Below are 12,277 nucleotides of genomic sequence, written 5' to 3'. Positions count from 1 at the left end.
GTGCTAAGACGGTCTGAATCCTCTGTTCGCCCCGTTCCTGTCAGTGGGATTTGAACTGAGATGGGCTTTATTGGCACTGCACTTAATAAAGGCTTGAAATGCAGCTGGAAAACAGTAATTATTGCAATTACAACCAGCAAGAAAAATGCTGAAAATTACGTCGGCACAAAGCGAAATACATCAGTTTCTGCAGGTTTTTTCTTAAATTATGCTCAGACGTCGTCAGACGTGTTGCTGTAACCATGGAGGAGGAGGATGGTAAAGACGATAAGTGTCTGGTCTCTCTTTGTCTTTCTTGTGTCTTGCTGCAAAGAAACCTGTTGACGGAGTGTTGGCTTTGGAGCTTTTGTCACGGAGGAGTAAGTGTGCCATCTGTTGGTCAACCTTCTTCTTCTTCAGCTGCTGCTGCTTCCTTCCCAAAGCAAACAACAAGAGCAGCATTCCAAAGGAACTGCGTCGCTTCCAAACCTCGATGGGATTCATGGGGGGTTTTACGTGAGAAACAGAAAGTGGCGGATAATTTTGAAGTAAAAGGAAAACAATAAATGGTTTTTGATGTTCTTTTTTTTCACAAACAAAAAGCTTAAAAGTGTGGCACGGTGAGACAACACTTTGTGGAACCACCCTTGTCTCAAGCAGCTTCGCAAAACTTGAGACTGAAACTTTGACCTTTTCTTCCCTGTGTCGTTGCTTAAGGTTCGTCACAAGTTTTATGGGCTGAAAAACTCTTTTTTTTTTTAATTTTTTCTTTTTTTTACTAGATTTACATTGTGGACTTTGACTAGACCATCCGAGCGCATGCTGTGGCTTTGGCTGTATATCTGTAGAGCTGTATAAACAAGGTACCTCGTCTCGGTGCTGTAGGATTTTACTGTCTTTATCTCCATCCGTCTTCCCATCAATATCCTCCACAATGCATGATACTGCCACCACCGTGTTTTATGGTGAGGATGATCTCTGCCACTGATTTGCAGTTTTTGTTTTTCTGCATGTAGATCAATTCTGGTGTCATCTGACCAGATCACCTTCCTGAACATGCTAGCCTTGCCTCTTTCATGGCCTGTTTCAAACAGCTAACATAACGTTTAGATTTTTAAAATTTTTTTTAAACGGTGCTCTTCTTGGCACGCTTCCATAAAAACCGGACAAAAAGATTCCCCGTCGAGATTCTCTAACGTGAGTCGTGCATCTCTGCATCTCTGATTAATCAACCCTTTGTCTGACTTACCGGTTCATGTGGACTGCCTTGTCAGTTCTTTGTTAGATGCTTAAAGCTTGGCATTTGTGTTTATTTTCTAACTCTGCTTCTAAGCTAATTCTCCACGCTTTCATCGATGACTGTTTCCAAATTGTCCTGGAGGTATGAATGTCTGCAAGGCTCTGAAAGAGGAATAAAAAAAATAAAAATTTTTTGAAAAATACATGTGTATCCGTAGCGTCGCCGAGACATAAACCAGACAAACACACGCACACACACACTGAGCTAACTGCAGTGCTGTCTGCCTGTTGTGTTCTTGGAGGTGACCTAGAATTAGAACGCCGTCACAATAGATTCACAATTGCTTACTGTCTCCAACTGATTCAATAGGTAATCTTTCTATCGACGGCTCTCTGTGATACCATCTGTGTGTGTGTGCATGTGTGCATGTGTGTGCGTGTGTGTGTGTGTGTGTGTGTGTGTGTGTGCATTTGTGTGTGTGGGGGTGTGCGCGCGTGTGTGTGTTATCTATAAGGAAGGACAGGGCAAAGATAAGAAGAAAAGGGGGGAATTCAAAGAAAAAAGATGTAACGGAAAGAAGGCTGGTGCGATTAAAAAGGAGAGGTCAAAGTTCGGATATGAGAGAACAGAGACAGGGGGCGCCCTCGCCTCACGCTGTCTGTTTCTTGTTTTCTATCCAAGCCCACCCCTCCACCCTCAACCCCTCCAATCTCCCAGCACTCCATAAAAAATAAATAAATAAAAAAAAGAGCTGACAGTGTAGGCCGGGAAGCAGCCAAGGTGTCAGCGCTTTCCTTTGACCGGGAAGCAGGGGAGGGGAGAGAAGTGGAGAGAGGGTGATGAAACACACAAAAAAGGAGGAAACAAAAAAACACTGAACTGAGAGAGAGAGGAAAAAGAATGAAAGAAAGAAGTTTTTCCCCCCGTAGCAAATTCCGAATCTGCATCTCCGCCTCCTGAAACTTTTACGCTCCTCCCGGTGTGTGCAAACCCTCGGCAAGTGCAGATAGAATTTTGACAAGACTGAAATTGATTCCCGGGCTCCACATGCAGGTGTTGTGAGTTTGCTCCCATCCCGAGAAGAGGCGCAGTATCGCCTTCGTAATGCATTCTAACGCCGCCGTGCATTCACGTCTCTATATGCCCTCCGAGCCCAATTCACAGGACTCGCAGAGCTGGAAGGTGCCTTTTAATGTCAAGTCACTTTCAAACAATGCATCTCAATCAACCAAGCTTTGGAGATCAAAACAGTCATTCATAAAAGAAAAGAAACATACCTCTCACTGAGGATATTATTGAACTAGTAAGGCGACAGAATGCTTGGCGTTTTTTTCTTTGTCCCCCTCGCTCATCTTGTATTTATGGTGGGAGGAGACGTTTTGCAGGGTTTGGGGGGAGCGATGAGGGAAGAGACATGGGGAGAGTAAAGAGCTGACAAAGTGAAGAGCGAACCCACTCGAGGAGCCTCGTGCCACCAGCACACACAATAACACAACAGAGGACAAAGGGAGAGGAGAATGTAGAGGAGAGCCATGGAGTGTTCCCATCAGAGAGGAATCTGTCACTCGCTCTCTGCGAGACGGTGCAAAAGGGTTCCAAAATAAAAAAAAGAAGAATGCAACAGACGCCGAAGGACGCTCTGGGAGAGAGTGAGAGAGCGAGGCTGAGGCAGGAAAGGAACTCGACAGAAAGGAGACGTTTGAGATTCCTTAATTGCGTGATCTCTACAGACTCGGCTCCTGCGTTCCGCCGTGTTTCATTAACTGCGATGTGTGTGTACGCGTGTGTGCGTGCGTGCGTGTGAGAGTGCGCGCGCTGCGAAACATGTTGCACCGTCACATACAGGTGCATCTCCATAAGTCGGAAAAATTTATTTATTTTAGTCTTTCAAATGAATCGAAAATAAATCGACTTGTTAACGTGAAGCGATAAAACTTGAGGGTTTTGTTTTGTTAATTTTGATATTTATGGCTCGCAGCGAACAAAATCCCGGAATATAGCTTCTCATAAGATTATAATATTACATAAGACCAATAAAAAAGGGGGGGAAAAATGCTGTGTTGTTACGTGACGTTACGTGATGTGACATGACGTTATGCCAAAGAAGCTGGCTCTTTATATAGAGCTACATCCAAGAATGGAAAGTTAAGTGGAAGGAAAAATGTGCACAACTAACAGCTGGAGTCTTGAAAGAGCTATGAAGTGTTTGAAATAGATTCATAAGGTGCAGCTGGACACTGGACACAACTGGACTCGGATTGTCTACCTGGCCAGTGGCTGTGTTTTTAAGTCCACTTATTTTATAAATGTCATCATCAAATGTCAGTCCAGGACATCTTAGAGATCACACTTCCCTCTACTGTCAAGCATTATGGACATACTGATTTAATTTCCCAGCATAACTTCCAAGTATTGAATGCAAACTGTACAGTACATGGAAATACTTCTCACTTTGCTTACATTTATGTTATCAAAATCCTTTTTTTTTTCTAATCATTCTTATGTAATCTGATTTTCCAGGAAGCTGAATTCTGGGTTTTCATTTAGCTGTAAGTCACAGTCATCAAAATTCACAGCGGCAAAAGCTCGAAACGTAGCAGCCTGTGTGAAATAAGTGGATGTAATATCTGAGTTTCCCCACCTTTTCAAGTTGAATTTCTGAAATAAATGCACCTTTTGATCGTATCCTAAGTCACGGGAGCAAAGAAGGTTGTTCTGCTGATGAGCTTTGTCGTTTGTTGCCAGCCCTCCTCCAGCCCTCCTCTCTGGCCTCGCTCACATGTCTCTCTGCTTCTCCTCCCCTCCGTGTCTCTGTGTGCAGCGATCAACTTGCTGGGTCTGACGTGGCAGCTGAAGCCCTCTGACGGCCCTCTGTTAAACAACGGACTGGGAGCTGGTCTGCCTGTCAACAGTGACGTGGCCACACTGCCCTCTGGAGGCAGAGGTATGAACTGTCAGCTGCACACCCGACACCGAGGAGCGCGGTAGCAGAAGAGGTGGGGGGAGGGAGGGGGAGGATGGAGATAATTCTTTTCCTCCATTCTTTTCCTTTAGTTGTTGCTGCAATATTTTCCATGTACTACATGGAAAATATTGTAATAAACATGTGCACTGCTCTCTTGTGAGGAGCTCAAATCGGTCCTATCCATAGCAGTCCTCTTCAAGAATCATATTTCGACCCATTTTTTAAAAAAAAACATAGCTCCATCTTCTGCATGAATAAACTGGCTTGAGCCTGTATTTGACCACATTTTCACTCCAGTTAGAAACGAGAGAAATATAGATGGGGCGTTGCGGGGGGGGACCTCTAAAAGCCGTATTTGCACGGTAACACACAATTCGATAGATTTATTTATTTAGTTATTTTTTCCCAAACACACCCGCATCTGAAATATTGATGCGGTCGGTGACGCAGCACTGGATGCGGCGTCCTGTTTTAAACACAGCGAGTTTGTGTCGAGCCCAGTTTATCTTTTCACTCGGCGGCGAGGTAAAAACTACCCTCTCTCACCTACTCTCTCTTTAAAGGGCCCCATGCGGCTTCCTATCTGTTCTTCTCTCGCTTTGCTCGGTGTTGCTCTGAAATGCGCGCGCGTGCGCGGCGTGTGCTGTAGACGTGTTCAGGGGGGCTTCTTGCTCTGAGTCTGTACAGTCGGCATTAATGAGCGGACTGTCGTGCTCCGTTCCCCAGCCATCTAGGCCAGATGCTGCTGCTGCTGTTGTTGTTCTATACTCGCTGCTGCTTTTATTTCTTCACACACGCACACTTGCTCTCACGCTCCGTCTTTTTCTGGCTGCACTCTGACACTCCTCCGTTAGATGGCTGACCTGATTGCAGGATGCCGTGTGTGTTTTTCTGTGTTTTTCGCCGCGCTCTGAAGTCTTGGCGCTGAGGTTCTGTCAGCCCTCTATCATTTCAGCCCAGACGGCGAAGTCAACGGTCCTGCAGGCTTTCAGGAAAACGTTGTATGTTGAGCCCAGACGCAAAAGATTGCACGGGGAAAGCTGAGAATCCAAAGATCAAAATTGCTGCTGATCCCGCATAACTGATGAACAAGCATAAAGAAAACCGAAAGTGTGATGGAAAAAGTATTTTTGCCCTCTTACAGATTTCTTCTAACTTGAGTAAATAAAATAAAAAAAATGTTTTCAGTTGATGAGTTGTTATAAGAGGCTTTGAGTCTTTAATATCACAGGTCTTTGAACCCTACCATGATGCCATTTTGACTTTGCTGTCCTTGAATCATGAACACTGACCGCGAGCTGAGGCAAGTAAACATACTGTGCTGTAGATCTTGTTCTTGGTTCTTTGGTGAAGTTGTTGATGTGCTCTTTGATAATTCGACTGCTCCTGGGAAGGTTCACCATATTTCCTCCATTTTGTGGTTAACGGCTGTCAATGTAGTTTTCTGGAGTCAGTCAGCCTTAGAGATGAAACTGTAAGTCTTTCCAGACGGACTTTGTTTCTCGTCTTTTCTTCGGTTTCTTTAAATCGGAGCAGGATGTGCTGCTGTTTGAGGTTCTGTACCCTGCTTCATGTTGTCAGTAAGGTTCTGTTGAAGTACATATTTTTTCTTATTAAACAAGCCTTATGTTTAGCTAGTAATCCTGAGCCAAAGTAGGTGGTTGATCACCGTTAATCCACGATTTAGAGGATTTGCTTTTGATGGCTCGAAAATTTCTTTATCACTTCAATACTTCAAATTGTCTTTTATCAATTTAAAAATTGGTTTCATCCAAAACACTTCAGTGTGTGGGGGAAAAAAAGCAAAAACAGAAGAAGTCTGTAACACACAGCACTGCAATTTAAAAAAAAAAATTAGACATCAGCATAAAATAGTTTTATTTCATTATTTTAGGTACAAAATAGTGGTAAGTACTGCTCACTAAGATACTGAGAGACTCCTGCTGCTTTGAACGACTTCAGGGTTTTCCAGTTGTTTTGCTTGGGGAGGTTTCTGCCATTCATCCTTCAAAAGGCTTATGATGCTTCTCTCATATGCGTTGCTCCTTTAAAGGGCTTTCCATACATTCCTGACGATATTCAGGTCTTGCGACGCTGAGGGACAGTTGCGAATCATTCCTCCTATGACCTGTCGAGAGAGACTGTTGAGGATTTCAAGTGTGCTTTTGAGCAATATCCTTTTATGCTGTTGTTTTCACAGCAGGGAAGTTTTCAGTAGTAACACTGCAATAGAGGACAAAAGTTGCAGGAGTTAAAAAATGAATAATGTTCCTGTTCATAAGCAAACTAGCACTATAACCGTGCAGCGCAGCTAGCTGTAGCAGGATGTTAGAAAAGTAGCAGATAACATTTGATTTAATGCTGCATACAAAAGACTTAAACAATGCAACCCTTCAGAAGAGAGTATAGGAAGTTAACATATCTGGTGTTTTTTGTGTAAAACACAATCCTACAGCTGTCATCCTACTTGCATGCTAGCATAAGCTGTGTTTGCCAACAACATTTCTGGGAAATTTTGACTTGTTTTTCTTTTACACGAGACTCGGAGAGTCAAAAGTGACAGAATAAAAGCTTTTTGTGTGATATGTTGAATTTTTCATATTCTGTCATCCTACCACCTCAGGCTTCAGCGTTGTTGAGAATTTAAACGATGGACCAACACGGAGTATCGGTTAACAGTGAAGGAGAAAATAATGCCTGATTTGCTAAATTTCTTCTTACAAACAAATATGTAAAAAAGTGTGGGATCCGCTTCTTTTTTATTTCTGCATAAAGAGAAGAAGCCAAGATGATACTGAATATAATGTTGTGAACTCAACACACATCATGCTGTTGGAATGCTGGTCAGTTTTTTTTTGTTTTTTTTTTCTTTATAAGAAAGATGGAGCAGAATTGAACCTCACAGCTGTACCATGACTCTGAATATGCACCCAGAGTTACAACAGAATTGTTTACATCAAAGCATAGCCATGTATTAGAACGGCCCAGTCAAAGTTGAGACTTGAAACCTGAAATGTGAGTTTTCACAGACACATCTTCATTCGTTCTGACTGGAGCTCGAGCAAAGACCAACAAACAACTTAAAAAACTTTCAGTCTCTCCATGTAAAAAGCTGAACAACCTCGAAAGGCTTCACTTTTTGTTATTAGGGAAGAAATAAAAAAAGAAAAACATGAATTGTTGATGTCGCAATGTAGCGCAGCTGTTTGGGAGCTGAAACGTGACTAACAGTCACAATTTAGGAGATAGCTTTAATACCAGTGACACTGCAATTAAGTGAAACTGTGTTGGTCCGCACTGAAATACATTGCAGTTTTTGCACCGCTAAACACCAAACCTTACTGAGTAATTTTGTCTTAAGTTTCTAGTGCAAATATCTCAGTAGTTTTGAAATAATACTAAACTAATTTACAAGTCATTTTCAGCAAGATATAGGGGTTTGTTCAAAGTCAATAATTCTTTAATATCGATGAAAAAGTGCTAGTAGATTCTTTCACTTATAACGTAGGAAAAATATTTTTTTCAAATAATCTTCCAGTTTAACTAGTGCTATTTTTTTTATCAATATTAAGAAATTACTGCATCAAAGCAACTCGATTGTGCTGAAAAGATACTTGTAAGTTAGTTTTGTCTTATTTCACTTGTACTGGAAGCTGGACCAGAAATACGTGGTGAGATTCTGTGTTTTTGCAAGTGTGGAAAAAACGGACATTTTCATTACCATTACTCAAGTTCTAAAAACATTCTGTCTCTACCTTGGAGCTCTATGTTTTAGATCAGTTTTTCTTCACCAAAGAACGGTGTTTCCATAAACTCTAATATCACATATTACATCAGCCGTCCATTAAATTGCGCTTGTCATGACAGATGAAACAACCCTGTTGGATTTTTTCATCCTCTCTCCCGCTCAGGTCCGTGGGCAGGCAGAAACAGCAGCATAGACACCGGGAACATCGAGGTGGGCAGGCGGGTGACCCAGGACGTCCCCCCTGGAGTGTTTTGGAGATCCCTCCTCTATCTCAGCCAGCCGCAGTTCCTCAAGTTCAACATCTCCCTCGGGAAGGATGCCCTCTTTGGAGTTTACATCCGCAAGGGCCTGCCCCCCTCGCATGCGCAGGTACGATCCGCTCGATCGAACTCATCCTGAGCACCTTTCAGGGAACACGACTGTTCCTTTTACTCGCTACGCAGACTTCACAGTGGGACTCCTGAGGGTGTTGAGCTTGGAAATAAATGTTCATTAAAAACATTTTTGTTGCATTTGGCATTTAAAAACATTAGTCATGAACTCCGAAAGCTAAATAATGTAGAGAAAAGATTTGCGCTTAATTAGGTTTCACAGTAATGTAACTTCAACTGTCTCTTGTTAATTAGTGGCTGCTCGTTTCCAAATAGATTTTATAGAACAGGGATAATTTCCCTCGGTTAACTGCTTGATTGCCTGACATAGCTTAAGTTTGAGTCCATTGTGCTGAAGTAAGAACAGTTTTCCAGAGACAACAAGGCCCCGTGTCGTACGGAGTTTTCTCTTTTCCTCTAACGCGACTGAAACACCTTGCATGTAGTTTAGGCTTACATCATTACAGCATGTAACACGTTTGTATCATGCCCACCAAGCAGCTGGCCTGTTAAACTGTAACGAATGAAACGAGCAGGTGGCTCAGCGCTTTTTTTTTTTTTTTGAATCAGTTGACCAAACAGAGCAGATTGGGATTTGGGAGAAGATGTCCTTAAATAACTTGGATTAAAACACACACAAAAGAAGGTGGGAAAATCAAAACACAGTCAGTGTATGTTGAATGTTTCTAAACATAAAAAATGATTGTAATGAGTAGTTAGTGTCTTAAGTTTCTTCAGTTAGTATAAATCCAGATTAGTTGGTTTTGAAAGCTAAAGTTTAAGGCTGCTCTAAATGACTAAAGAGGAGTTTCAAAGACGTCATAGCAGTAAACGCAAATGTTAATATATAACGCTTTCAGCTGTCCTTATTTTTGCATCGATCGGTCATTGGAGGCAGTGCGTCTCCTATTATCTTCCTACGTTAAACACAAATCGAGAGGGGAACACATAAAGCGCATCCTGTCAGAGAAACTCTGATAGATACGTACGGCGATGTAAAAATCAATCAATTAGTCTCCAGTTAGAGCACTTTTATATCTAACAGCTTCACTGACGGAAAATACGTTTCATGTTCCGCTTTCGGGACGCGTTTCACGTGGGAAGATCATTAGTGGCACGTCGCCTCCAACTTCCATTCTCAGTATAAATAATCCTCGGTTTTTATGTAAATCACAGCTTAAAGAAAATGTGACAAAAGGTCTCAGAATAGCACTTAGACAAACAGCTTTGACACTGGAACTGTTTGAGGATAATAGAAGTCCGCTTTGGTGTTAGCCCCTCTAAGCCCCTAAGCGTTTGACTTCAGCCTCTGAGAGCGCCTAATTTGGATTCCTGCAAAAGACACCAAAAAAACAAGTTAATCTACTTCAGATGAGTTATTTACTGCTCATAACCTTTTATCAAATAACGAAAAAGCGCTCGCAAAATAGATTTCGCTTGAACCAAACATAACCGTCCGTCAACGGAAACCTCTTCGCAGTACGACTACATGGAGCGCCTCGACGGGAAGGAGAAGTGGAGCGTGGTGGAGTCCCCGCGGGAGAGGAGGAGCATCCAGACCGTGGTCCTGAACGAGGCGGTGTTTGTCCAGTACCTGGACGCCGGCGCCTGGCACCTGGCCTTCTACAACGATGGCCGGGAGAGAGAGTCGGTCTCCTTCAGCACAAACGTCATGGGTGAGATAAAAAGAGAGAGAGAGCGAGAGAGTCAACGACTTACTGCTGTGGGCAGAGGGGTGGAGGGAGGGCGGTGGGGAAATGTTGCAATGTAGCGCAGCTGTTTGGGAGCTGAAACGTGACTAACAGTCACAATTTAGGAGATAGCTTTAATACCAGTGACACTGCAATGCCTGAATGACTTCACACATTTCAAGTGTGTAAAAGCACTCACCAGCAGCAGCATGTTGCAAAATGCTGCCAAAGCTATAGACCTGCAGTAGCATTGCTACGTAGGATGGACCACTTAGTGAGTTGGAGAGCTTTTTTTTTTCCTTTTTTTTGCCAAGAAAACATACTCTAACAAACATATGCATTCAGGAAAAAAAATAAAGACACCCACAGATGTTTAGATACAACGTATTAATTGCCTCGTTCGCTATTGGGCTCGCTGGAGATGAACCATATCGTTCAATCAGCCGGTGCGACGTGAAAAGACAATATGAAACTGTGCAAAGTGAACGAATTTGGTTTCAGAGCTTCCAGAATGATTTCATATGTGCAGGGAGCCACGAGTGTGAGAACAAGGGGGGCGGATAGACTGAAAGAATCCTTCATTGTCAATATAAAGGAGAGAGAGAGAGCGAGAGTGCTCTCTGCTGCAGGAGTGTAGTGGAAAGATGAAGAGATGGAGAGGTGACAGGGATGGAATTAGAGCAAGTAGTAAGAATGGGAGGTGGGAGGAAGACGTAATGGCACGGGGGGAACCTGAATGCAGTGAAGTGGATTGGAGGGAGGAGGGGCTTTGGAGTGGCGTGAAGGAGAGGGTGGCATTAGGGTAAGAGGAAGACAAGGGGTTCACATTGGGGGGTGGGGGGATGGAGGAGGCTTGGGACACAGAGGAGGGGAAGCTTGCAAAGGCTGAGTACTCGTATTTGTTGGAGGAGTGCGAACTGGAAAAAAATGGAGAGGAAGAAGAGACGGATGAAAGTCCAAAACACCCTCTTCGTGATTACCATCGACTCTGCGACTTCCCACCAAAACGGTTCTCCTCCTGTAAAGTGGGTTAAGAGGCACTAAAAGGCGATGGAGAGCAGCTGGAGTCGTGTGTGACGCACCGCGCCTTCCGAGTCCGGCTGACTCTGCCCTTCAGTGCCAAACGGCCAAACCTGGACGAAGCATTAATGAACCAAATCCAGACAGGAGTCAGGGATGAACGCAGCAGGAAAGGCAAAAACACTTCTTTTTCTTCTTCTTCTTCTTGTTGCAAGTTAGAGAAAAAGAAATTGCATGTAAGAAGCATTTTTTTTCACCACAAGAACTTCCCCTGGGAAGCACACCAAACTGACGCCCCAACGCGTTCATCTCCAAGTGAGGAAGTAGAGTCCTTACAAATTCGTATAATAAGACTGAAATTAACCAGATTTATGTCAGTGGACAGTGGCCAGGGACGTTAAGTGACGAGAAATGATTCTTGCCTCCTCTGAGTCGGTTCCAAACACTTTCCGAAAAAGTATCTTTTGGGACAAACTTTTTAGCATCCTCGATTAGACGAGTGAATCAAGACGCGTCTGACCCTCTATCCCATCTGTGTCGGTCTTCTCACAATCAAAGGGAAGCTCCACAATTGTGAAAGTAGTTTCTGGTAAAACTTGGTTGGATTTTTTGTTTTTTTGTTGTTTTTTTTTTCTTGATGCGGCCTGCAGTAGCCGAGGTGAAGGGTTTGTGGAGGTCGTCTTTAGAAAAGGATTCAAAGTGTATTCTCGCCATACACTCTGACGAGAATCAGAGAAGTGGGGGGAAGGGGGAGAAGGCGACGCGCGGAGTCCTGGAGGAGTGTGTTTGCGTTTGATGTCTGTGCAACATGGTGACTCGGAGCGCCTTCAGTTTTGCACCACGCTGAAGAATGAATGGTGCCAATGATTTAATGAAATGCTTTGATGCTTGGCATCAAACTCTCTGAACCCTCCCCTCTTTCTCTTCGTCTCACTTCGTCTCCCTCGCAGATTCGGTGCAAGAGTGCCCGCGCAATTGCCATGGCAACGGAGAGTGCAACTCGGGCGTGTGCCACTGCTTCCCCGGATTCCACGGCATGGACTGCTCCAAAGGTATTAGTTGTGTACAAATCCCGTCAGGGAAGATCTTGTCATTTCCGCCGCCTAATTAGATGTGAAGACACATCCTCGGTCTGCATGCGAGCGCCGAGAGAGGATTAAGAGCAGCAACATGGTGCATGGCCTTAGGTGAAGCTCAGACAAGATGACTGATGATGAATGGCAGCTCCCCGAGCTAACGACTCCCCGGCTCTGCGCTCACCTG

General features: G+C 43.7%; 1 protein-coding gene across 19 annotated transcripts in view; it reads left to right on the top strand.

Moving 5' to 3' along the window:
• tenm2a (teneurin transmembrane protein 2a) overlaps positions 1-12,277 on the top strand; it is a 284,579-nt gene that overhangs the window by 230,101 nt on the left and 42,201 nt on the right. For 16 of the 19 annotated variants that reach the window (XM_081611630.1, XM_081611631.1, XM_081611626.1 and 13 more), the window contains 4 exons: positions 4,041-4,163; positions 8,096-8,301; positions 9,784-9,979; positions 11,965-12,066. In XM_081611630.1, coding sequence (XP_081467756.1) covers positions 4,041-4,163; positions 8,096-8,301; positions 9,784-9,979; positions 11,965-12,066 — 627 coding nt within the window. The remainder of the gene's footprint in view (positions 1-4,040; positions 4,164-8,095; positions 8,302-9,783; positions 9,980-11,964; positions 12,067-12,277) is intronic. The other 3 variants (XM_081611635.1, XM_081611633.1, XM_081611638.1) reach the window with 1 other exon arrangement.

This window comes from Poecilia reticulata, chromosome 10 (assembly GCF_904066995.2).
Source record: "Poecilia reticulata chromosome 10, P_reticulata-male-v2, whole genome shotgun sequence".
Lineage (NCBI taxonomy): Eukaryota > Metazoa > Chordata > Actinopteri > Cyprinodontiformes > Poeciliidae > Poecilia > Poecilia reticulata.
This window is presented reverse-complemented; position numbering and strand designations above follow the sequence as displayed.